General features: G+C 38.8%; 1 protein-coding gene across 1 annotated transcript in view; it reads right to left on the reverse strand.

Annotated features, from left to right (window-relative positions):
- LOC148946097 (matrix metalloproteinase-17-like) overlaps positions 1 to 26480 on the reverse strand; it is a 44597-nt gene extending 18117 nt beyond the window's left edge. The window contains exons 1-4 of the mRNA XM_089097603.1: positions 26457 to 26480; positions 25084 to 25202; positions 24266 to 24430; positions 13599 to 13729 (exon numbers count right to left, since the gene is read on the reverse strand). Coding sequence (XP_088953729.1) covers positions 13599 to 13729; positions 24266 to 24430; positions 25084 to 25202; positions 26457 to 26480 — 439 coding nt within the window. The remainder of the gene's footprint in view (positions 1 to 13598; positions 13730 to 24265; positions 24431 to 25083; positions 25203 to 26456) is intronic.

The raw sequence follows: 26480 nt of genomic DNA on the forward strand, positions 1-26480 counted from the left end.
ACACACACAGAGACACACATAGACAGAGACACTCACACAGAGATACACACACAGTTACACAGACACACAGAAAATCAAACACATACACAAACACACAGAGAGACACACACACATAGACACACACAAACATAGACACACACAAACATAGAGACACACACACAGACACACACACAGACACACACACAGACAGAGACAAAGACACACACAGACACAGACACAGACACACACACAGACACATACAAACAGCGACACACAAACCCACAGAGACACACACACAGACACAGACACAGACACTAAGAGTCACACAAAGACAGACACAAACACACAGACACACACACACAGAGACACACACACAGACACAACACAGAGACACATAATCAGAGACACACACACAGAGACACACACACACACAGACACACACACATACACACACACACATAGACACACACACAGACATAAACACACAGAGACACACACGCACACACTCACACACAGACACAAACACACAGACGCAAACACACAGACACAAACACACAGACACACTCACAGAGAGAGACACGCACACAGAGACACACACACAGAGACACACACGCACAAACAGACACAGACACACAGAGAAACACACAGAGACACACACACACAGAGACACAAACACAGAGACACACACACAGAGACACACACACAGAGACACACACACAGAGACACACACACAGACACACACACACAGAGACACACACACACAGAGACACACACAAAGACAGACACACAGAGACACACACACAGAGACACACACACAGAGACACACACCCAGATACACAAACACAGAGACACCCACACACACACAGACACACACAGAGACAAAGACACAAACAGAAACACTGAGAGACAAACACAATGACACACAAACACACAGAGAATCAAACAAAGATACAAACACACAGACAAAAAATAACAGAGACACACACAGAGAAACACAGAAAGAGAGACAAAAACACAGACACACAAACAGAGACACACACAGAGAGAGACACACACAGAGACACCCACACGGAGACACACACACACAGAGACAAACACACAGAGACACTCAAACAGAGACACACAAATAGAGACAAAAACACACACACACACACACACAGACACACACACAGACACAAACACAAAGAGACACACACACACACACACCCACAACCGGAGAGCCTCACCCACAGACATAAACAGTCACACAATGAGACACACACACACACGCAGCCAGACCGACTCACACAAACACAGACACACACAAAGACAAAGAGACACACACACATAGACAAACACACATAGACACACACAAACATAGACACACACACATATATATACACACACACATAGACACACACACAGAGAGACACACACAGACCGACACACACACAGTTACACACACACACAAAGAAACACACACACACGGAGACAGAAACAGAGACACACACACACACAGACACACACGCTCACACACACACACAGACAAAAACACCCACACACACACACACACAGACACACACACCGAAACACACACACACACAGAGACACACACACCCACACACAAACACAGACATACACACACACACACACAAACCCACACACACCCACACAGAGACACACACACACAGACACACAGACAAAGACACACACACACAGAGACACACACAGAGACACACACACACGGACACACACACAGAGACACACATACAGACACACACACACAGAGACACACACACACAGACACACACACACAGACACAAACACGCAGAGACAGACACAGAGAGACACAAACAGAGACACACTTACAGAGACACACACACAGAGACACACACACACGGAGACAAACACACACAGTCACACAAACAGAGACACACACAACTACACACAAACAGAGACAATCACACACACACAAACAGACAGATACTCACACAGAGACACACACAGACAGACACAGAAACACACAGACACAAACAGGGACACACACAGAGACACACACAAACACACAGAGACACAGACACACACACACATACACACACACACACAAACAGAGACTCACACAGAGACACACACACACATACACACACACAGAGACACACACGCACAGACACACACAAAGACACACACACACAGAGACACACAAACAGAGACACACACACAGAGACACACATACACAGAGACAGACAAAAACACATAGACATTAAAAGAGACTCACAGAATGACAGACACACACACAGAGACACACACACAGACACAAACACAGAGACACACACAGAAACACATACAAACAGAGACAGAAAGAGTCAGACAGCCACTCACACAGAGAAACTCACACAGACTAACAGATAAAGAGACACACAGAAAGAGACATACAGAGAGACACTCACAGAAAGAGACACACACACACACACACACAAAGACATACACACACACACACACACACAGACACACAAACACAGAGAGACACACATACACACACACCCCCACAAACACAGAAACAGAGAGACACAAACACAGAGACACAAACACAGAGTCACACACACATAGACAAACAGACACAGACACACAAACAGAGACAAAAACTCACAGACACATTCACCCACACAAACTCACACAGACACAGAGAAAGAGACACAATCAAAGACACAATCAAACAGAGAGAAGCACACAGAGACAAATACCCAAAGAGAAACACACAGAGATACAAACACCAAGAGACACACATACAGACACAAACAAAGACACAAATACACAGACACACACACACAGCCAGACACACCCGGTGAGACACGCAGACAAACACACACACACACAGACATACACAGAGACACACACACAGACACTCACACACTGAGACACACACACACAGACAAAAACAGAGAGACACAAACACAGACAAACACACACACAGACACAAACACACACACACACAAAGAGACACAAACACACACACACACACAGAGAAACAGACACACACACACACACACACACACACACACAGAGAGACACACAACGACACACACCCAAAGAGACACACACACAGACAGCAAAACACAGACAGACAGACTCACACAGCCACACTCACAGACACAGACAAACACACACACACACAACAACATACACACACACAGAGACAAACAAACACAGAGAGAGACACACAGACACACACACACACACACACACACACAGACACACACACACACAGACACACACACACACACACAGAGACACACACACAGAGACACACACAGAGACACACACACACACACACACACACTGACACAAACACACAGAGACACACACACACAGACACACACACACAGAGACACACTCTCAGAGACACACACACAGAGACACACACACAGAGTCACACATACAGACACACACATACCGAGACACACACACAGAGACACACACACAGACACTCTGAGACACACACACAGAGACACACACACAGAGAGACACACATAGATACAAACACAGAGACAGAGACACAGACACAGACACAAACACAGAGACAAAAACAAAGAGACACACACAAAGAGACACACACAGAGAGAAACACACACAGAGAGACAGACACAGTGACACACACACACAGAGACAAACAGACAGACACACAGAAAGAGAGACAAAGACACAGAGACGCAACCAGAGAGAGACTCAAACAGAGACCCACTCAGGCCCACACACACACAGACACACACACACAGACACACACACCCAGAGACACACACACAGAGACACACCCACAGAGACACACACACAGAGACACACATGTTCCTTTAGTACCTAAGCAATTAGACTAAAAATGTAGATATTTATGCAGATTGTTTTCGATCCATGGATTAATTTTCTATCGAAAATATATTTCCGTGCGAAAACACAAATAATCAAGAAAATGTCAAATGTCCCATTAGTAACACCGCAGTAAAGCTAAAATTGAAGATCTTTATTCGCAGTGTTAAATAGCTATGGCTAAGTTTACTAAAGACAAGCTATTTGCTTGCGAAAACAAACAAAAACAGAAAAAATGTTCAGTGTTCCTGTATTACCTACGCAATTAGGCTTAAATGAAGATATTTATTAAGTGTTTAAACTAACTATGGCTAAGTTTTCTAAAGACAATCTATTTACTTGTGAAAACTCACAAAATAATAAAAAATGTTCACTGGAACTTGAGTAACTTCTCAAGTAATCGATAAATTTATATATCTTTGATTTTTTAATACTCTCGATGTATGAAGTAATATATTTGATAGAAAAAAAATATTGAATAATCTCACAATAATAAAAAATTTGCAAGGTTACTGTATTACCTACGCACTAAGACTAAAAATGAAGATATCAATTCAGAGTTTCAACTAGCTATGGCTGAGTTTTCTAAAGACAAGCTATTTTTTTGTGAAGACACACAAAATCAGAAAAAAAGATCAATGTTCATTTAGTCCCTACTCAATAAGACTAAAAATGAAGATATTTATGCAGAGTTTCAACTAGCTATGGCTAAGTTTTCTAAAGACAAGCTATTTTCTTGTGAAAACACACAAAATCATAAAAAATGATCAATGTTCCTTTATTACCTATGCAAATAGTCTAAAAAGGAAGATATTTATGAAGAGTTTCAAATAGCTATGGATAAGTTAACTAAAGACAATCTATTTTCTTGTGACAACAAACAAAATCAGAAAAAATTATCAATATTCATTTAGTACATACACAATTTGGATGAAATGAAGATATTTATGAAGAGTTTCAACTAGCTATGGCTAAGTTTTCTAAAGACAAGCTATTTTCTTGCGAAAACACACAAAATCAGAAAAAAAATGTTAATTTTTCCTATGGTACCTACGCAATTAGGCTGAAATGAGGATATCTATGCAGAGTTTCAACTAGCTATGGCTAAGTTTTCTAAAGACAAGCTATTTTCTTGCAAAAACACACAAAATCACAAAAAATATTGATAGGTTAGATAAAGCTAGATTAGGCTAGGTTAGCCTACGTACGCACGCATATAGGTTAGGTTAGGTTGGATTAAGTTAGGTTAGGTTTATTTAGGTTAGGTTAGATTAAGTTAGGTTAGGTTAAGTTAAGTTAGGATAGGTTAAATTAAGTTAGGTTAGGCTAAGTTAGGTTAGGCTAGGTTTGGCTACTTACGCGCACGTACAGAGACGCCACTAGCCGAACCTAACTTTGACTTTCCGAACATAATAGAACCTCTCCTCACCGAACTTAACCTCACCTAACTTAATCTAACCTAACTTAACCTAACCTAACTTAATGTTTCTTGGAGAATTGTTCCCATGGCCTTTGGTTATTAATATCTTTTGGAGTTCGACCAGTAGAACTGTTCCCGAGGCAAAGACATTAATGATTTGGATCTATTCCTGGAGAAATGTTTCTAGGCGGAAATTTTTAAAGTCTGACAGATGATGTCATTGATTGATTGATCTGTCAAGAAAGGGGAAATTAATTTGTTGTTTCTAAGGGGAATTATTGATTCACGATAGGTGAATTGAGGTCGACAGCACAGGTGTTCCAAGGTCGATGTTGTTGTTGTTGTAAGTGCACGCTCTCAGTGAATGTCAATTTCGATGTTGTTGTTGTTGTTGACACACTTTGATTACGCAATCAAGTTCTCGGAAATTCACTTCCCCCTCGAGTCCTAGATCAATAACATTGTTCCCGTTAGAATTCAATGCGCATGTGCAACCTTCGTTCCGGAGTTACTACACATAGAAACATCAAATAAAACTACCTTGGAAAAAGAGGTCATTGACCGATTACGCAATCTTTCTCCCTAGGGAGGCGATGCCCTTATTAGGACCATAAACCACGTGGTGATCGTGGGAGTTTTAAAAAAAGTGTCCGGATCGGGATTCGAAGGGGTATTGTAATCGTGGGGCTGGTACCCCCTCCTCTACTAGCGTAAAGAGCGAGGCGATGAAGAGGGGACAGCCCCTTTCATGTACAGAATAATTTCTGTTCGTTTTAAGTTTTAATGTCGCTCCTTACTTTCAGTTGAAAAAACTTGTTTTTTTTAGTTAATTTCTGAATGTTTTTGAATTAATGCAGCTTTGATTTTGGCTCACCGTACATGAATAATTAAAACGAAATTGGCGTATTAATTTTCCTTTTTTTGGCTAATTGGCTTTCTCGAAATTTTGTTCTGACGTAACTTACGAATTAACTTACGTAACGAATTTCTATATTCGTATGTTTTATTACGTATATTAGAGAGTTCACTCCCTAGTCAATACCTCGCTCTTTATACCAAAGTTCGAATTTTGTTCGAATCACATACCCCTGAATCACAAAGGCCGGTTAATTAGAATAAATAGCTCTTATGAAAGTACTAAATTAGACTTTAACGTAAAGAGCGAAGTATTGATTAGGGGGCGAACCCCCTCATATACGTAATGATTTCTGTTCGTTTTAAGTTTTAATGTTGCGCCTTACTATTTAAACTTACTTTCAGTTGAAAAAAAAATTTAATTTAATTTCTGATCGTTTTTTAAATAATGCTGGGAGATCTGGCACCCCCTTCATGGAAATAACCCTTCCCCCTATGAAATATCCTCCATAGAAAGACCCTCTCCCGTAATCCCTACTCCAACCCCGACCCCCACTAGAAAAAAAAATCCTCCTGAAAACGCCTGTATACTTCCCAATAACCAATGGCCTACTATATATAAACAATGGACAAAGTTTATAACTTGCAGCCCTTCCCCCGGGAACTGTGGGGGATTAAGTTATCCTCAGAGACATATTAATTAGATTTTTTACTATGCTGAACAAAATGGCTATGTCAGAATTTTGATTGGGTGACTTCGGGAAAAAATGAGCGTGGAAGGGGGCCAAGTTGCCCTCCATTTTTTTTTGGTCACTTAAAAGGGCACTAGTACTTTTAATTTCCGTTTGAATGAGCCCTCTTACGATTTTCTAAGACTACTGGATCGATACGATCGCCCCTGGGAAAATAAAAAAAAAACAAATAAATAAATAAACACGCATCCGTGATTTTTCTTCTGGTAAAAAAAAATTACAAAATTCCACATTTTTTCAGATAGGAGCTTGAAACTTCTATGGTAGGGTTCTCTGATACGCTGACTCTGATGGTGTGATTTTCATTAAAGTTCTATGACTTTTAGGGGTTGTTTTCCCCCTTTTTCGAAAATAAGGCAAGGTTTCTCAGGCACGTAACTTTTTATGGGTAAGTTTAAACTTGATGAAACTTATATATTTGAAATCAGCATAAAAATCTAATTCTTCTTATATATCTATTGGTATCAAAGTTCCGTTTTTTAGAGTTTAAGTTACTATTGAGCCGGGTCGCTCCAGTTTGATTTCTCTGTTTGGTTTCTTCCCTGGGGTAATCGTCTAGAACAAATGGTCCTAAAATATCGAGAGACAGGTCATTCAAACGGAAATAAAAAGTTATAGTGTCATTTTAGTAGCCAAAAAGATTGTCCCGTGACAAAGTAGCATTTCCTGCCATTTTGTGGCACGAAAGTACAATTTTGTCCCAAACTGAGGAAAGTTGCAATCGATTGAAAATCCAGAGATAGTCAAATCGATTCAAATTTTATTGAAAAACTATATATTTCGCTTCAGGTGCGATTCCCTACATGCATTTATAATCGGCTTATTTTATTTACTTGCTATTGACATTTTTGCTGTTTGAATATATATTCCCTTGGGATTTAGTGACTTAATAAGTATAGAGACTCAGACAGAAAGATTTAATTATCTTAGAGGATTGTATTCTTTGTGAACAACAGCGATATGGCCGAAATGTATTCTACATCTAGCAGCGTTGCAAAGAGCTTGATCGTTGTGCTGTGGAAAGTGCGCCCGAATTTTACAGTGCAGTGTTGTCACCTACTGTACTGACTGAAATTAAGCCAAAATTCAAAAGTGGTTTCCGGAACAGAATAAGAAATTACGCTGCGATAAAGGTGACAGGAGATGAGTAAGCAGAAGGGCGGTGAGAGAGTTGTCTGCAAAAGACGTGGTATCCACTGGGCTTGCCCCTTAAATTGCGGGAACAAGGTAGACAGCCTTCAAAGCTTCCCTTACTTCTCTCGTAAATGAATTTGCATCTAGCAATCAGTAAAACCAGGAATCTCCCCGTGTTCCTGGATAAACCTGCTCTGCTATTAATATTTTTGGCTCCGCCCACGGACTGATCTTAGACTCTCTGTGATTACGTTCTGTATGAAATATGCCGCCAGATGATACTGGTACGAAAGAGATACTGACACGGAATGCCGTGTTGAATTTTGCAGTAAGGGCGTATAAACCGGGAAATCAGAGTGCGGATATAATGAGCCAAGCTGCAGAGTTCATCGAGTTGGATGATACACGGAATACAAAGAAATTACTGTGGTCTGAGGCAGGCCAGTCAACTAGGCAAACTAATCGTGACATACCTACAGACCATATATTCGATATCATAAAAGCACTGAAACACTGCGATGACAATAAAGTCAATTTGCCGTGTTTTGTTATCTATGAACCTGACGAGGTTCCTGTGATTGCCGGAAAAATCTCAACGACACTGACCAGGAAAGTGAATGAGTTTAGTGCTAAGTTTGACAGTTTTATGAGATCCGCGAATCTGTCCCAACTGGCAGCCTTCTCTGTTCCACTGCAATCTGCAACAGTGCAGACTTATGCAGTCGTGCTAAAGAAGCCCCTGAAAGGACTGGAAGATCCCATTTGACGAAAGGATTATCTCGATAAAGTATGTGGAAGCGACTGTGGAAATATTGTGGAACTGAAAACTCACAAAACCGACTGGAAAGTTGTTCTGAACGATCAAGAGGCTGCGAAATCAGTTGCACCGGCAATTGCTAAGTCCGACTCAAGTATTGAAGCAAAATTGTCCAGTCCTGCGTTCTTTGGCATAATCAGACACGTACCTACCACTGTTAGCGAGGAGGATCTATGTGGTCTTGTGAATAATTGTGCTGAGGCCTCTCAGATCGGTAAAACGAGATAGTTCAGCCTGAAATTTGTGACCAAGCAGCATCTAGCCTCCACGATGAAATCTCCACTTATTATAGGCTACGAACGAATTCTAGTCGAGGGCTTTCATTTTCTCCCGAGGTTTAGCTATGAGTGTCAGGCCTATGGACATATTGCAAAGCACTGCTCTAATAAAGCAAGATGCTCAAATTGTGGAGGAGGCCACACTAATTCTAAAGACACCCCGTAACAGAACCAGATGAACTGCGCCCTCTGTGTCTCCGATAAGCACCCCTGCTACAGTTTCAGTTGTCCAGAAGCCAAAAAGACCCTATCTAAGCAATGACTAGCTCTAGCACTCTGAAAATAGTCACGTGGAACATAAATGGTAGAGTACTAGCTAAATTACCAATTTTGGAAAACCTCGCTAACAAATTTTACATTGTTTGCGTGCAGAAACATTTCCTTTCGGCTGAGAGACTCCAGCTCTTACAACTAAACCAAAACGAAAATGTGTTTGGCATTCCTTCTAGGAGGTCGGGAAGAGGTCATCCCTCTGGTGGTGTTGCTATCATTGTCCGTACCTCGCTTCGTGCCTCGACGTTTAAAGAAGCAGACTTTTATGTTGCAGATAAAATCGACAATACTGTTGTGCTCTCAGTCTATATACCAACGAACTACAGGACTGTCCAATATCACAATAAGTTTAATATTGCTTGCGGAAAAGTAGCCGCTGTTGCTACATTATGCGCGGCGGAAAAACTTTCCTTTATTATTGCCGGAGACATGAACTCCTACCTTTCTGATGTTAATGATCCGAGAAGTCAAATTCTGCTCGCAGCCTGCCCGAGTCTGCGGGTACTGAGAAACAGAGTAGACTTCGCGTATGTGCATAAATCCGGTCCCACATCCTCGCTCGACTTTCTGCTCTGCTCCCCCGACTTGAGGACTCAAGGTGACTGCAAGATTGATATCGGCTTTTGCGTTTCTGATCCCCTTCCAGCGGCTATTACCTTCATTATTAATGACCTCCTGAATAATACTCCAAATGATGCTCCAAAGGAGAAAAAGTGGTTCCAGAAGACTGAATGGCAGAAAGCTAATTTGGCCCTCTTTAGGTCTGTGTGTGATGGAATCCTGGAAAAAATTGAAGTCCCTTTCCAGCTACTACTCCAAAGCTCGCCGATTGCATATGATGAGAAACAAATGCTTCTAAATATCTACTGTAGTGAAATAACCCACGCCTTGCGCTGTGCAGAAAAAAACCGCGGTTCCTATTCGTAAAGTGAGAATTGGGTCAGAAGTTCGAGGATGGTCGGAAAACCCAGCTATGGTTAATGCATGGCAAGAAGCGAAAATGTGGTATAGTTTGTGGATTGATTCGGGCCGTCCTAAACAAGGCGTCGTAAATAGTGTTCGATTGTATACAAAGCGACAGTTCTTCAAATATCTCGCCTCGCATCGCTCTCGTGTGATTGATGAAAACAGTGAGTCGCTACGAGTCGATCCAAATAAAATTCGGAAATTCATCAAGAAGATTCAATCTGCAAAAGCAGCCAGTAACGAATCCACCCCTAGTGAAAGTGAATCGAATAGTTATTTCACGAGCGAGTCTGTTTCACCTGATCCTGAATTGGAGTGCAAGTTTGAGAGAGATCTTGATCTCTGTTTAGAATATTTGGAACCAGGTCTTGGCCACGTAGTGAGTGTGTCGGATGTTCGTTCGGCTATCCTTAAACTAAAAAAGAAGTACTCTAAAGGAGTAGATAATATTTGTGGTATGCATCTGATTTTCGGTAGTGAAAAGTTAACAGTACATCTAGCACTTATGTTCCAAATGATTTTTAGTTGCGGTCTAGTGCCAGATAATTTTTGTACCAGTGTAATTACCCCTGTCATCAAGAAAGGTAAAGACCCAGCTGAATGTTGTTCTTATTGCCCAATAACCGTTGCTCCCGTTTTTTGTAAATTGATGGAGTTATTAGTTATTGAGGAGATAAAGTATGTTTGTAGTACGCCAGATTCGCAGTTCGGTTTCAAGAGAAATATTAGCCGCGAGCATGTGCATAGCCTATTGTCGAATGTTTTGTTGGACGCAGATGCTAAAGGAGAAACCGTGGTACTTGCAGGCCACGACGTCCGCAGGGCTTTTGATTCGGGTATCCATGCACAACTGCTTGTCTCTGCGTTTAAGATAGGTCTTGACAGATCGATAATTACTACATATAGGAACATGTATTTTAAGTTGAAGGTTAGAGTAAGGGTAGTGAAAAATGAGAGCCCGACTGTATCCGATTTCTTCATACCAGTACGGAAAGGCATTCGCCAAAGGGCTTTATCATCACCACCTTTTTATAATAACAGTGTCATCGAGGCTCAGAAGCCGGTGAAAACGTGCTTTATTTTTCGTGGAATGGATTTGTCTCTTGTTAATTATGCCGATGACATTTTAAATCTGAGTAGATCCGTCAGTGGCATAGAGATTAATTTCATAGTTTTGTCTAATGAATATGCTAACATAGGCCTAGAATTCGATTCCAGCAAAAGCGAGGTGGTCGTCTTTAATTGTCGTAAGAAAGAGTCGGCGCCTGTTATATTTGCACTAGGTAGTAATACAGTTACTGCAGCAGCGCCAATGACTTACCTTGGTTTGTCAATCGGGTCTAATCTTAAAGCTACCCGGTCCTGTCTAATAAATGATCTCAAATGGAAAGTCCGAAAAGTGTATGGGATGATTTTGTCATTTAAACGCCTATATAACCGCCGCATTCTAGCACGGATCTTCAACTCCTTTGCCTCCCCTCGTGTCTTAGCTTTGTCACCTTTTTGGTCTTTGCTTACTTTTGATGATAAAAAAACAATTCGTACAGTGTTCTACAAGCTTGCAAAATATCTGCGTAGCCTTCTCCCCTGGCGAAGAAACCGTCAGATTTCAGCACGTTACGGACTCGATGACCCCTTCGTCGTGATCGCGACCAGGAGGGAAAGTTGCTGAAGTCTTTAGACCTAACGCATAGTATGTATGAATCTATAGTCAGCAATGTGTAATGATTGTCTTTTTATGTAATTAGTTTCACCATTGCTTTTTTGTGGTTTTTTTAGTTATTGAAGTATTAATTTAAGTTGTTCGTTCGTTCGATGTGTTTTTTTTGTTTTCTTTTGATTTTCTCTTTACTGCATTTTTTTTTTGTATTGTCAAAGATGGGTAATCAAAATCATTCATTCATTCATTCATATTCAGTATATTACAATTCAAAACTCTTATAGATTAATTTTTATTTCAATTCCATCATTATTACTAGTTTTATGCTCAAAAAGTCAATATTTAACAAAGTCTCTTGATCATGACAATCACAAGTTGAACAGTTGCTTTTATTGATTAAAAACAAAATGAAGTCAAATTACTATGACCATTGACAATTTTTCTTAGTTTATAATTGGGAGAAGTTTTTGCAATGTTAAAAAAATCGGTAGGATCATTTAAAAATTAAAGGGTCAAGGGCTTAACAACTTCTGAGAATATCTTATACCACGTCGTATGTGTATCAACTGCAAATATTCGGTCAGTAAGCTAAAAAAGGAGATAGATTTTGTCTCTCCATATTTCTTTGTTGAGTATGTCAAATTCGTCGGAGGTGTTGACCTGAGTGACCTGGTCATTGAGCTTTATAGTATATATTTCGAAAGAAGTGGTATAAATGTCTTTTTTAACTATGTGTTAGTACACTGCTGCTGTCAATGTTGTTCCCAGAAGGCTGTTTTAGTGGCTACCGTTGGGCCACCACGGTGGAGCCCATTATATGAGCTCCTTGGACTTCAAAAGGGAAATAACCAACTACCAAACCTTAGCAAGTGAAACAAATTCAAAGTCTTGTTGAAGATCTCTTAGAGATAAGAAATTATTCCAATTCAAATAGCCAAAGGTACTACCTGACAAGCTGTGACGTGAACTCTGCTCAGGTTATACAGGGCTCCGTTGTTCCAAGCGTCGGATGTCTTTGCGTCTGGTACAGAATAAAACTGTTTGAGAATATACCATTCCAAATATTTTTTTTGTATTTTTTATTCTTTTATTATTGGTACAATAAATTGGTAGACTAAAATTCATAAATTTTTGGGGTTTCTCAGCTTCTTAAATGAACTCAAGGAATGTTAAACGTGAAAACCGGTATTTTTTGTTAATCCTCTATCATATTTCAATCTTCAAGGAGTTACAAGCTAAACCCAAACTTTGAATCTACGCTACAAATCTCTCTTTACTAGATCATCTTCATTACATTGGATAAAAAAAACATATCTCTTCTAGTTTCTTATTGATTTTGTCCGATAGGAAATTACTAAAATAAGCTAGAAATATCATTTCATTTTTTGGTTTCTTCTTTCCCTATGGTGATTTTTTAAGGAAAAAACCAAATAAAAGTAAATAGTGATTTAAAGCAACTAGCAATAGTGAAAACAACAAGCTTTGGACGAAGTGTCATCTTAACATCAATCCTACACTAATTCGTAGTGTAGCCGTAATACGGTATTAGATATGGGAAACTTCTGGGAGAACAGTATATGGACCAATGTAGTAAAAATTATTTCATTGCAACTTAAATAGAAGATACCTGAGTTATAGTCCTCAGGATTAATAGCCCATGGCTCTGCTTCGTCAAAGTGAACATCCCCTCCAAGATGACCGAATTCGTAGGGATAATACGCATGGGCTAGAGTGAAACCAGGACCATCAAACGGGTAACTAAAATAGAAAAATTAATCTGTTTGATTTGAGGATTATTCTTGGTCTTTATGTTTTTATTGCACCTACAATTGCCACCTTGCTGTGTCAGTTATTTGGAACCATACTTGAACCTTATTTTGACCATAATTTAGAAATTAGTAAAACCAGCCATGCTTTTACTACAACATAGGGAAAAGACCCTTACGAGATAGATAATATGACTTCCAAGCAAATTTCCTGTTTCCACGAAACGCATCTCAGCCAAGCTAAGTAATGTGTCTTCTGCAATAAAGAAACATATGGCCTAGCTGTTTGGACTTCTTAAATCGTGTTACCCGTAACTCTTATGGTAAAATTGGTCTAATCTCCCATTGTAAGAATGAGCGAAGATGTTTTATTTGAAGTTGCTGAAAAAATTTTTATTCGCCGAATAATCATTATTAATAAAAAATTGCACCCAAAGCATGGAAAACCGCTCTATATATCTATTAGTTGAAAGATTTCCCCCTGCAAATCCCCCTTCCTCATCCTCCGAATCTTTTTAATCTTTTTTATTTAAATAGTGGTGACTCGTATCAGTATGTACAAAAGAGTGAGGCACACCACCTCTACAGTCTATTCACCTATTATTATTATATATTTTTTTTTAATTAATGGTAGCTAGACTCTCCCCAAGAACGTGTAAAAGCCTTCTTTTTTGTACATCTTTCCATTGCATTACTTAAGAAGGCCTTTAGTGGAAGGTACGAAGAAATTTGATATTGAAATCTTCAAATTTAAAAAAACTAGAACCTTGACGAAAAATTGGTTTCGCTATTTAAATTCAAAAACCAGACTCTTAAATTTTCATATATGCTTATTTGAAGAGGTTCGACATTTAAATGCTTAATTTTGTAGACATTTGAATTGAAATTAGATATGACATGAAAGGATTTTTGTTACAAAATCTCAAAAAGAAGAAAAAATTGAATTTTCCAATTTAGACATTTGAAAAAAAAAATTTAATTCAGATTAAGAAATGTGAATTTTTGACATGAAAGGGTTTTTGCTACAAAAACTAAAAAAGAAGAAATAACTTTTAAAAAGGAAAAGAAAAGGTAGAAAGATTTTACTGGCAGAAATGTAATATTTAAATTATTTATTTTTAGAAATATTGTAGAAATATTGTATCTTTATCTTTGTGAAGCTGGTTTCTTTTTCTTTTCTTTTATTTTTTTGTAGTGCTCCACCATAGTCTATTTTTGTAGATGGGGCTAGTTACACTCCAATCACTTTTGACTATTAAAAAGGGCACTAGCCCTTTAATTTCCAATCGAATGAGCCTGTTTTGAAGTTTCTACGACAACGCTTTCTATAAAAACCTTATATGCCCCCAGGACATAACTGAAAACCCTTGCCCTGAGGGTTGTGGGGGAGTATCCTCCTCAAAAATATATTTCCTATTTGGAAATCAGATACGTTGAACAAAATGGCTATCACAAAATTTTGATTGGATGTGTTTGGGGGAAGGTCGGGTGTGGGGGGGGGCTAGTTGCCCTCCAATCACTTTCGACTATTAAAAAGGGCACTAGCCCTTTAAGTTCCAATCAAATGAGCTTGTTTTGAAGTTTCTACGACAACGCCTTCTATAAAAAACTTATATGCCCCCAGGGCATAACTTAAAACCCTTGCCCTGAGGGTTTTGGGGGAGTGTCCTCCTCAAAAATATATTTTCTATCTGGGAATCAGCTACGCTGAACAAAATGGCTATATCAAAATTTTGATTAGATGTGTTTGGGGAAATGATGGACGTGGGGGGGGGAGGGGGCTAATTACACTCCAATCCCTTTTGACTATTAAAAAGGGCACTAGCTCTTTAATTTCCAATCAAATGAGCCTGTTTTGAAGTTACTACGACATCGCCTTCTATAAAAACCTTATATGCCCCCAGGGCATAACTTAAAACCCTTGCCCTGAGGGTTGTGGGGGAGTATCCTCCTCAAAAATTTATTTCCTATATGGAAATCAGATACGTTGAACAAAATGGCTATCTCAAAATTTTGATTGGATGTGTTTGGGGGAAGGATCGGCGTGGGGGGGGGCTAGTTGCCCTCCAATCATTTTCGACTATTAAAAAGGGCACTAGCCCTTTAATTTCCAATCAAATGAGCCTGTTTTGAAGTTTCTACGACAACGCCTTTTATAAAAAAAACTTATATGCCCCCAGGGCATAACTTAAAACCCTTGCCCTGAGGGTTTTGGGGGAGTATCCTCCTCAAAAATATATTTTCTATCTGGAAATCAGCTACGCTGAACAAAATGGCTATATCAAAATTTTGATTAGATGTGTTTGGGGAAATGATGGACGTGGGGGGGAGGGGGCTAATTACACTCCAATCCCTTTTGACTATTAAAAAGGGCACTAGCTCTTTAATTTCCAATCGAATGAGCCTGTTTTGAAGTTTATACGACAACGCCTTCTATAAAAAACTTATATGCCCCCAGGGCATAACTTAAAACCCTTGCCCTGAGGGTTTTGGGGGAGTATCCTCCTCAAAAATTTATTTTCTATATGGAAATCAACTATGCTGAAAAAAATAGCTATCTCAAAATTTTGTTTTGAGGTGTTTGGGGGAATGATGGGCGTGGGGGGGGGGGGCTAGTTGCCCTCCAATAATTTTTGAATATTAAAAAGGGTACTAGAGCTCTCGATTTCCAATCGAATGAGCCCTCTTTGACGCTTCTAAGACGACCCCTTCCATATTAAGTGCCTCTGGAAAAAAAATAATAATAAATAATAAAACATTGGAACCGTATGGCCTTTACTATAGGCAACGCTACAGCGTTGCCTCTGAAACCAATTTTATGACAAATATTACCCTTTGTACTTAATATTGAAAATAAACATTAGAATTATAGTAAAATAATGAACTAATGAGCTTTCAGCAATTAATATCATTATGCATAAAATATTCAGTTTAAGCTATTAGCTCTTTTTAAAGCTGTTAAAGACGAATATAGTTTCATTACAAACAAGGGTTTGGATACTGCTTTCTTTCTTAACTGTAAATAAAAAACAAAAGCCTACTATGTCATTGGCGCTTAACTGAAAACGGATTATATTCTTTTCCAGTTCTTACAGCATTGAAAATAAAAATACAATTACAGTGAAATAAATTCTTGAACTGATGGATCTTTCAACAATTAATATCATTATAGATCAATATTCAATTTGATGTTGTTTATACTTTCCAAGACTGTTCAAGACGCATATAGTTTTCAGTAAAGTGCCAATGACGCAGTAAGTCTTAGAATTTTACAGTGAGAGAAGGAGGTCATACCCAAACTCTTGTTTGTTGTGATTTTTGTTCGTTTAAAGCTTGATTTGCATATTCAATTTAAGTTTCACTCGTCTTAAGATTTATGGATTAATTTAATTTAATATCTATTGTATGTTTGTTTGCATTGATTGTTTATTTAATTTCTGTTCGTTTTAAGTTTCATTTGTGCTTCAATAGGAAAGTAGTTTTGTCGTCTTAAGCTCGATTTTCATATTCAATCTAAGCATTACTTGCTTCAAGATCTATTTATTCATTTATATTATTATTTGTTGTATGTTTTTTCTATGATTGTTTATTTAATTACTGTTTGTTTTTGGTTTAATTTATTCTTTAATAGTAATTTCTGATCGTTTTGAGTTTGAATTTTATAAGTTATTTGAATCTGCTTAGCTTGAGTTTAAATGGCATTTACTTTTTTTTGAAAAACTTATTTTGCGGAAAGTTATTTTTAATTAATTTTTGTTAGTTTTTGTTTGCAAAAAATTTCAAGTTTTTAAAAATGCCTTATTTCAAAATCTAACTTTATAATAAAAATCAAATAGTATCAAAAGTGATATGAAAGTAACAATATTAAAGTGAAAAAATGGGTTCGTGTCAACCTAAAGGGTTTTTATTATCTGATGTTTGAACTATTTTAACCAAAATTGCGATCTCAAAATTTTATCGGATGGGTTTGGGAAAAAAGGGAGGGGGGGGGACTAGATTAAGCTTTGGTCACATGAGCCCTCTCTGAAGTTTATACGAGTATCCCCTCTATAAGAACCATCTATATCACCAGAGTATAACTTTCAACGCCTGTCCCTGGGCCCTGGGAGGTTGTGTTGACCTTGGAGTTTTAATATTTGTTGGTTGAACAATTTTTAACAAAATGGCCACCTGAAATTTTACCGGATGGGTTTATCCATCCGATACACCCAAAGGCGTGGAGGGTGGGAGGGGCTAGTTGCCCTCCGATCTCTTTTCACTCGGAGAAAATGAACTACAACTTTTAATTTCCATTCTAATGAACCCTCTCCGAAGATTATACGAGCATACCTTCCATAAGTACCATATATGTCCCCAGAGCAAAACTATACAACAACTGTCCCGGCCCTGGGCGGGTTCTGTCGACACAGGAGTTTTTCTTATCTGACCTTTGAACTATTTTTAACGAAATGACCATATGTAAAGGAGTTTTGTTATATGATCTTTGAACTGTTTTTAACAAAATGGCTATCTCAAAATTTTGATTGGATGTGTTTGGGGAAATAGTAGGCGTAGAAGGGGTGTTCGTTGCCCTCAAATCACTTTTGACTTTTAAAAAGGGCACTAGAACTCTTGATTTCAAATCGAATGAGCCCCCTTTGAAGTTTATATGATGACCCCTTCTATATGAAGTGCCTCTGGGAAAAAATTAATGGAATGGGGGGGAGGCTAGCTGCCCTCTAATGACTTTTGACTCTTAAAAAGTGAATTACAATTTTCAATTTCCAATCAAATGAGCCCTCTAGGAAGTTTATACAAGCATACTTTCCATAACAACCATATATGCCCCCAGGGCATAACTTACAACGCCCACCCTTGGGCCCTGGGGGACTGTGTCGGCACAAGAGTTTTTTCTTATCAGAACTTTGAACTTTTTTTTAACAAAATGTCTATCTTCAAATGTTTATCTGATGCTTTTAGCGGCGGAGGAGGGGGGCTAGTTGCCCTCGGATCTGTTTCGACTCTTAAAAAGTGAACAAGAATTTTCAATTTCCAATCAAATGAGCCCTGTCTGAAGTTTATACGAGCATCCCTTCCGAAGTTTATACGAGCATCAGATGGGTTTTGAAAAAGAAGGCTTGGGGGGACTAGCTGCCCTCGGATCTCTTTTGATTATTAAAAAGTGAGATTGAACTTTATCAAAGTTCTTATCGGGTGGGTTTGAGAAACAAAGGGTGTAGAAGGGGGGGGCTAGGTGCCCTCCAATCTCTTTTGACTCTTAAAAAGTGAACTAGAACTTTCAATTCCCAATCAAATGAGCCCTCTTTGAAGTTAATACGAGCATCCCCGCCATAAGACCCATATATGCCCCCAGGGCATAATTTACAACGCCCCCGGGCCGACGGGGTTTGTGTCGACACCTGAATTTTTGTTATATGATCTTAAAATTTTTATTGGATGCATTTGGGAAAACAGGGTTTGGGGAGGGGGAATCTGGTTACCCTCCAATTGCTTTTAACGCTTAAAAAGTGAACTAGAACTTTCAATTTCCAATCAAATGAGCCTTCTCGGAAGTTTATACGAGCGATCCTTCCATAAGAACCATATATGCCCCCAGGGCATAACTTATAACCCGTGCCCCTGAAGACTGTGGGGGGAGTGTTCTGCTCAAACATATAATTTCCAGAACTTTCAACTGCGTTGAACAAAATGGCCATATCAAAATTTTGATTGGATGTGTTTGGGGAAATGGTGGGCGTGGAAGGGGTATCAGTTGCCTTAGAATGACTTTTGACTTTTAAAAAGGGAACTAGCCATTTATATTTCCAAACGAATGAGCCCTTTCTGAACTTTCTATGACAACGTTGTCTATAAAAACCTTATATGCCCTCGGGGCATAACTTACAACCCTTGCCCTGAGGGCTGTGGGGGAGTTGTCATCCTCAAAGACCTAATTTCCAGAACTTAAAGCTACGTTCAATAAAATGGCTATCTCAAAATTTTGATTGGATGTGTTTGGGGAAAAGGTGGGCGTGAGAGGGGGGTTATTTGCCCTCCAATCACTTTTGACTATTAAAAAGGGCACTAGCCCTTTAAATTTCCAATCTAATGAGCCTTTTTTGAAGTTTCTACGACCGAGCCTTTTAAAAAAACCTTATATGCCCCCAGGGCATAACTTAAAACCCTTGCCCTGAGGGTTGTGGGGGAGTGTCATCCTCAAAAACATATTTTCTACCTTGAAATCAATTACGCTGAACAAAATGGCTATCTCAAAAATTTTGATTGGATGTGTTTGGGGGAATGATGGGCGTAGGGGGGGGGGCTAGTTGCCCTCCCATCACTTTCGACTATTAACATGGACACTGGCCCATTGAATTTTCAATCGAATGAGCCTGTTCTGAAGTTTCTACTACAATGTCTTCTTTAGAAACCTTATATGCCCCAGGGTATAATTTAAAACCCTTTCCCTAAGGGTTGTGGGGGAGTGTCCTCCTCAAAAATATATTTTCTATCTGGAAATCAACTACGCTGAACAAAATGGCTATCTTAAAATTGTTATTGGATGTGTTTGGGGAATGATGGGCGTGAGGAGGGGGGCTAATTGCCCTCCAATCAGTTTTGACTATTAAAAAGGGCACTAGAACTCTCGATTTCCAATTAAATGAGCCCCCTTTGAAATTTCTATGACGACACATTCCATACGAAGTGCCTCTTGAAAAAAAAATTAAATAATAATAATAATAAATAAATAATACGAGTAAAACATTGGAGCCGTATGGCCTTTATTATAGGCAACGCCATAGCGTTTCCTCTGATAATGTAAGTCAGGAACTTCAAGAAAGATTCACTTAGTCCCACAGCTTGAAGCTCTTCAAAACAATAAACACAGGCTACTGCCACGTCTGTGTCGTTTTCATGTACAACGATGCTATAAACGAACGGCTAGTGTACTTGGCATGTTTCATTAGGCGTTGGTCAGCCTTTTAGTGGCTGGAGGACAAGCATTCCTCGTAGTCAGAGTGTTCTGTTAAAGTTGGACTGCAGCCACGCTTGAACAAAGACACTTTGAATCTCTCCTTGAACCCACCTGAGAGAAAAAGGTTGAGTGCGTTTGGAAGCTGATCACTCATCTGCTCCCAGGTTTCATACAAAATTTCGTGGAGCCGGCTTTTAGATGCTGAGCTTCCAAGTACAGCATCCCATTCTTCAATTGTGCCAAGTGAGGAAATCTGGAGGTTTTTTCCTTTCCCTCGTCGAAGTGTACATGCTGATTTCAAGGAGATCGACTCTCCGGTTTCCATGAGCTGCACAGGCAGCCTGTTGTACCGATCTGTGACAATGTGGACTTCAGAAATGCTCACTAGAAGATCATTCAGCAACGATAGAAGCAATCTTTCCGTGAAGGATTTGACTGTTTCAAACCTGGCAAGCCGATATGACCTTATCTTGGACATTAGGTCAATGATGTACTGTACAGTACATGTACTCTACAGTACATTAGTACTGTAGCTGATGTTTTTTCTTTGGATTTCAAAGTCACCAGCCAAGCTGCAAGTCCTCCTTCTTTTCTTAGCCAGTTCAACAGCACAGGTTTGTCCCCCGTCCTCATTTTCCAGTCAGAGGATGTCTTGGTTGATTGTTGTGGAAGATGTTCAAAAATGTATGGAGGGAAAGGAAGAATCCCTTTTGTAGGGTCATTGTAACTGCTTCTCCTTTTTTTCACCGTAGCTCAGCTGAGCAGTAATGATTCTCTTCAAGGCTGTTACTTCAGAGCTCAGGAGATCGGTTCTAGGGAAACCCTTCTCTTTCTGAGTTTTTCTCTCTGAAGGGAAAGTTCGGAGTGCAATCTTTTTCAAATATTCTTTCCGGTTGCACAGAAAGTCCTCAACCACCTCTTTTCCTTTTTTGGCTACGCAAGTAATATCAGAAACAATCTTCTCATCGTCCGCAACTTCTGACGTCACAATATTCACTAGGTCGAAGTCCACTCTGGTGAACGGATTGCCACATGCAATGAAAATGTCTCAAACTCTATCTCGCGAAAGTTGTAATCGTCGTCGAATGATTGTCTTCGTGATATTTCAATGTCTCTATGGATACGTTGACTACTTGCAGGAAACTATTGCTGATGGCAGCAGAAATCGGTAAGGTAAGATTCCAAGCTTCAGTCTGTCTCTCATCCATTTGTTCTCGTATTATTCAGGCCTTCGTCTTTGCATCCTTGTTCACTGTACATTCCAGTACCTGATCGAACCAGGTGATCGTGAACCTGGTGTGCGTTCTCTTTACTGCGAAGTATCCTTTCGTGACTTCCTGTGTATATCAGGAAAGGTTTGTGGTAAACTTCGCATGTCTGATAGGTACTGTATGAGACATCTTGTATACTGAGGATGGTCAACCGCCACCAAGTATGGCAACATCCAAGCAGTAGCTGCCAAATGAGACTCCCAATCACAGTCTCGTTCAGCATGAATAAATTGCATTGCTATTTCAAGTATTTCAAAGAACTGCCGCCAGAAAGCAAACGTGAGTAGAACGTTCACAGAAATTTTTCGACTGTTGCGTGGTTGTTTGGGGCTTCATGAAGAAAAGGTAAGTAAAACGCGTTGCTTTTAGGAACATTTTACTTTGAGACTTTACTGCAAATCGTTCGATAGCTTGGTAACGACGAGGAACTTTCTTCTGTGGCCACAGGCTGTGTTGGGCATTCTCTAGCCAGCATTACTGCTTTGTCAAGGTGTTTAATTTCTTTTGAAGTCTCGAGAAGTAAGTTAACAGGAAGGAGTTCTTTCTCGATCATCGTTTTCCTTAAGATCTTCGATCCCTGACATTTAATTTCAAGCTTTTCTTTCTGTAGACATGCAACTGACCTATTTCTCTGGCGCTTAGATGACACGGGACGTTTGACTTTTTTCGTAAGGTGCAATTGACAGCAAACGCAACCCTCTCCGTGTGAGATTAATTATTTACATAGCCTCCCTTTCTACACTGGGACATATTCACAACAGATGTCTGTGTTCAGATAAGAGGAGACGCGAGACATTGTATTTTGTTCCTTGGTTTCAATGCGTGATGGAAAAAAGACACTTTTTCAAATAACGCTATGTATAAGCGAAAAAAGAATAACCGCTACTGAAAGGATTAAGTATCATCGAATATGGGTTGAAGGGTTGGGTTTTTACATGCTAAGAAGAGGGTATTTTATGCTTGAAAACGAGTATAAACAATATATGTGGAGGGATTTTTTTTTTTTTGGGGGGGGGGGGTATAGGAAATACTAGAGAGAAATTGACTTATTTCTTGGTAGGATGGCTAATTATCGATTACTTTATAGATACTTGTATTGTCTTCAATTGGTTATGTAAGACTGATGAGAAATTTTCCTTACTCTGGGTATTTAGGGCGTTCCCAGGACACACAGGAATCTTTGATGGGAACACGTACACCCTTGGAAAGCCCTCTAAGGTTTTTAATAGAAAAGCATAGTGGGGGAGTCTTGCCAACTGGGATGGCTTGTTTAGAAAAGATTTCCCTATAAAACGGGCGTCTATAAACCCATATGGGGAAGACAATATCGCTTCTATCATGGGGGAGGCATGTTTAAACACAATTTTCCTATAAATGGCCGTCTAGACACCTATATGGGGAAAACAATATGACTTCTAACACCTGGAGAGGCATGTTTAAGCACGATTCCATACAAACGTCTATGGTTTTTAATAGAAAAACATCGTGGGGAAATAAAACAGGGGGGTGGCTTGGTTAGCAACCCTTTTTTTATCAAATATATCCATACCCACAATCAAATCCAAAAATCATAACCAGCAACCAGCAATCACATCCAACAATTATAACCAGCAACCAACATAACCAACAAACATAACCAACAAACTTAACAAACATAACCGACAAGCAACATCCAACAGTAATAACCAACAACCAACAAGCATAACCAATAAACATCACCTACAACCAACATAACCAACAACCAAAAAACATAACCTACAATCATAACCAACAACCTAAAAACATAACCAACAACCAACAAACATGACCAACAAACATAACCAACAACCATTTCTCATAACCAACAAACATAACCAACAATCAATGAACATAACCAACAACCAACAAACATAACCAATAAACATAACCAACAATCATATATCATAACCAACAACCATAACCAAAACAAATAACCAGCAACCAACAATCATAACCAACAAATATAACTAACATCCATTAATCATAACCAACAAACATAACCAACAATCAAAACCAGCAACCAACAATTATAACCATCAAACATAACTAACAACGAAAACCAACAAACAATAAACATCAAACTTAACCAACAAATATAGAAAAGAAACATAACCAACATAACCAACAACCAATATAGCCAACAAACATAACTAACGACCAAACCAACAACCAACAAACATAACCATATGTTAATTTTTCTATGTTAATTTCCCTATCTGACTCACAGAAGTAATTATGGCGTCACTATTCTATTTAGTAAAAAATAATGATAAACAATCCTTACTAATCCCCATGGTAACCGTTGCCAAAAAGAATGACTATATCCGCATCAGCCGAAAATGTTTCCACAAAGTTTAGTCTTGCATATCCAGCCCATGCCTCAAACGCTTCCTTTAATATTGACTTGACTTTATCTTCTGACTGCAGTTTCGGAGTCCAGTTTGCAACACTGAAAAATGAACAACTTTATGGAAGAATATTACTCTTCTTTTTTAATTACTGGAGAAATAAAAAAATTCCTTAAATTTTCTTTACATTCTAATTTTTCTGCATAATTATTGAGCGTCAAGGACGAGTGCTATAAATTAGTAAATTGATAATTATGAAGATATCTCATGGTATAAAATGATTAGTCCCTAGGCTATTTGAAAAATTATTGCTAATATTAAATATTTATGTACGTCCAGAATGTTATTTCAAGTACTCCTTTTCCCTTACTATCTCTTCCTCTCTCTCTTTCTCTCTTTCATCAATCCCCCCCTTTATATCTCTCCATGTCACTCGCTCTTTGTGCCCATTTCTCTGTTTTTCCTTCCTCTCTTTTTAAATACTCCGCAAACGCTGGTTTGTAATTGGGATCCCCTGAAGCAGCTGAAAGAAAATGCAAAGAATGAATATAAGTTGGTAAAACTTATAGCTCATTCCTTATTTATTAATACAGCGCTTTTTGACACTTTTTATCCAGTCCTTTAAAAACCTCTCTGACAAAATAACATCCCACGACTGCCCGCCATTGGCTTTCCTGGATACATCCCTTTCTAAGTAAATAAGAAAAAACAAGTCTTGATTATAAATAAATAAGACAAAAGGAAATGAACTCACAAATATGAAATATTCCTTTTACTCCAGCCAGAAGGGCCAAGGATATACCTCTTCAGTCTTGTGCCTGTTCCTTGATTAATTGTAAGATCTTTGTTCCCACATCTTGGTGTAACTAGAAGCTGAAAAGTCAGAGAAAAATGATTCTCAATTGAACGTCTTCACAGCAAATGCGTACGCAGGATTTTTTCCGGCGGAGGGGAAGCAATAAAAAGACAAATATTTGGTAATATGAATAAAAATACCCTAAAACTCCGAAAATTTATGATAAATGGGTTTCCTGAAGCCCCATTCCCCCTTGAGTGTGTCCCTGCCGTATAGCTAATCCCATGGGATTGGGCTTTAACATCTTATTGACGAATAACTTTAAAAAAAACAGATTGTGTAGAAAAGTAGCTGAAAAAATAAAGAGTGAAGAAAATAAAAGTACAGTATGACCGGCCAAGGGAGCACAAAATAAATGTAAATGACACAATAATAGATAGTAACTATAACCAAACTATGTAAGAACAACAAACTAGAATAATGAAATCCATTCACACCAAGGCGACATTAATAGGTGTAGAATATCTTAATCTTACTTCAAAGCAATTCACACACAAGATTGATTCATAAAACGAAATCAACTGGAATTCAAATTAGAACTTAGCTTGGAGTGTAATCAGAAGGGATTTCCTATATATGATTGAATTCCTTTACTTTCATGGCCACTAGTTAAATGGATGAGGATATCCAGATTTGTCATATGTGAAGAATTTCTGGACATGGTTTATATTGTTTTTGACTGGTGGAATTTTTCAAAAATACAAATATAAAACATAGCTAAGCTCAAATCCGTTCAAAATTCACTTTTCGTATATATCCTTCTTTGGGATATTTTCAAGATGATCCTTTCCGAGGATTTTTTTTTGAGGAGGTTAAACTTTATTAAGTCCTGCAATGGATATGTCGGATATTCTTTGAACAACCCAATGGCATATACAGGCAATAAATATTATTTCATTATGTATACCTTTAGCCAGACCTTCCTATTTATAAAATATTTTCTGGTAGTTTTGGCAAAAAATAGTTTTGCCGAAGAACATAAAAAGTTTCACTGCCAATTTATTTCAATATTTAATGAAAAAATAGGGGGTATAAACTTCAGAGTATTGCTTTCATCTCTAATGGGTTTTTTTGGAGGGGGTATTTTCCGGGGTTGGTATTATCCACGGGGGTAATTTGCGAGGGGTATTTTTCGGGTGGAGGTATTTTCCAGAGGAGTATTTTCTGGGGGGGGGTATTTTCTTGGGGGTTCTTTCCGGGGAGTAAACGCCGGGGGGGTGAACACCGGCCATCGACGCTACCATAGTTATCGAGTCACCCTAGAGACTTACCCCCTTATCCTTTCTAGAGACCAT

This window comes from Artemia sp. Qi Xiang Cuo, chromosome 12, assembly GCF_049724085.1.
Source record: "Artemia sp. Qi Xiang Cuo chromosome 12, ASM4972408v1, whole genome shotgun sequence".
Taxonomy (NCBI): Eukaryota; Metazoa; Arthropoda; class Branchiopoda; order Anostraca; family Artemiidae; genus Artemia; species Artemia sp. Qi Xiang Cuo.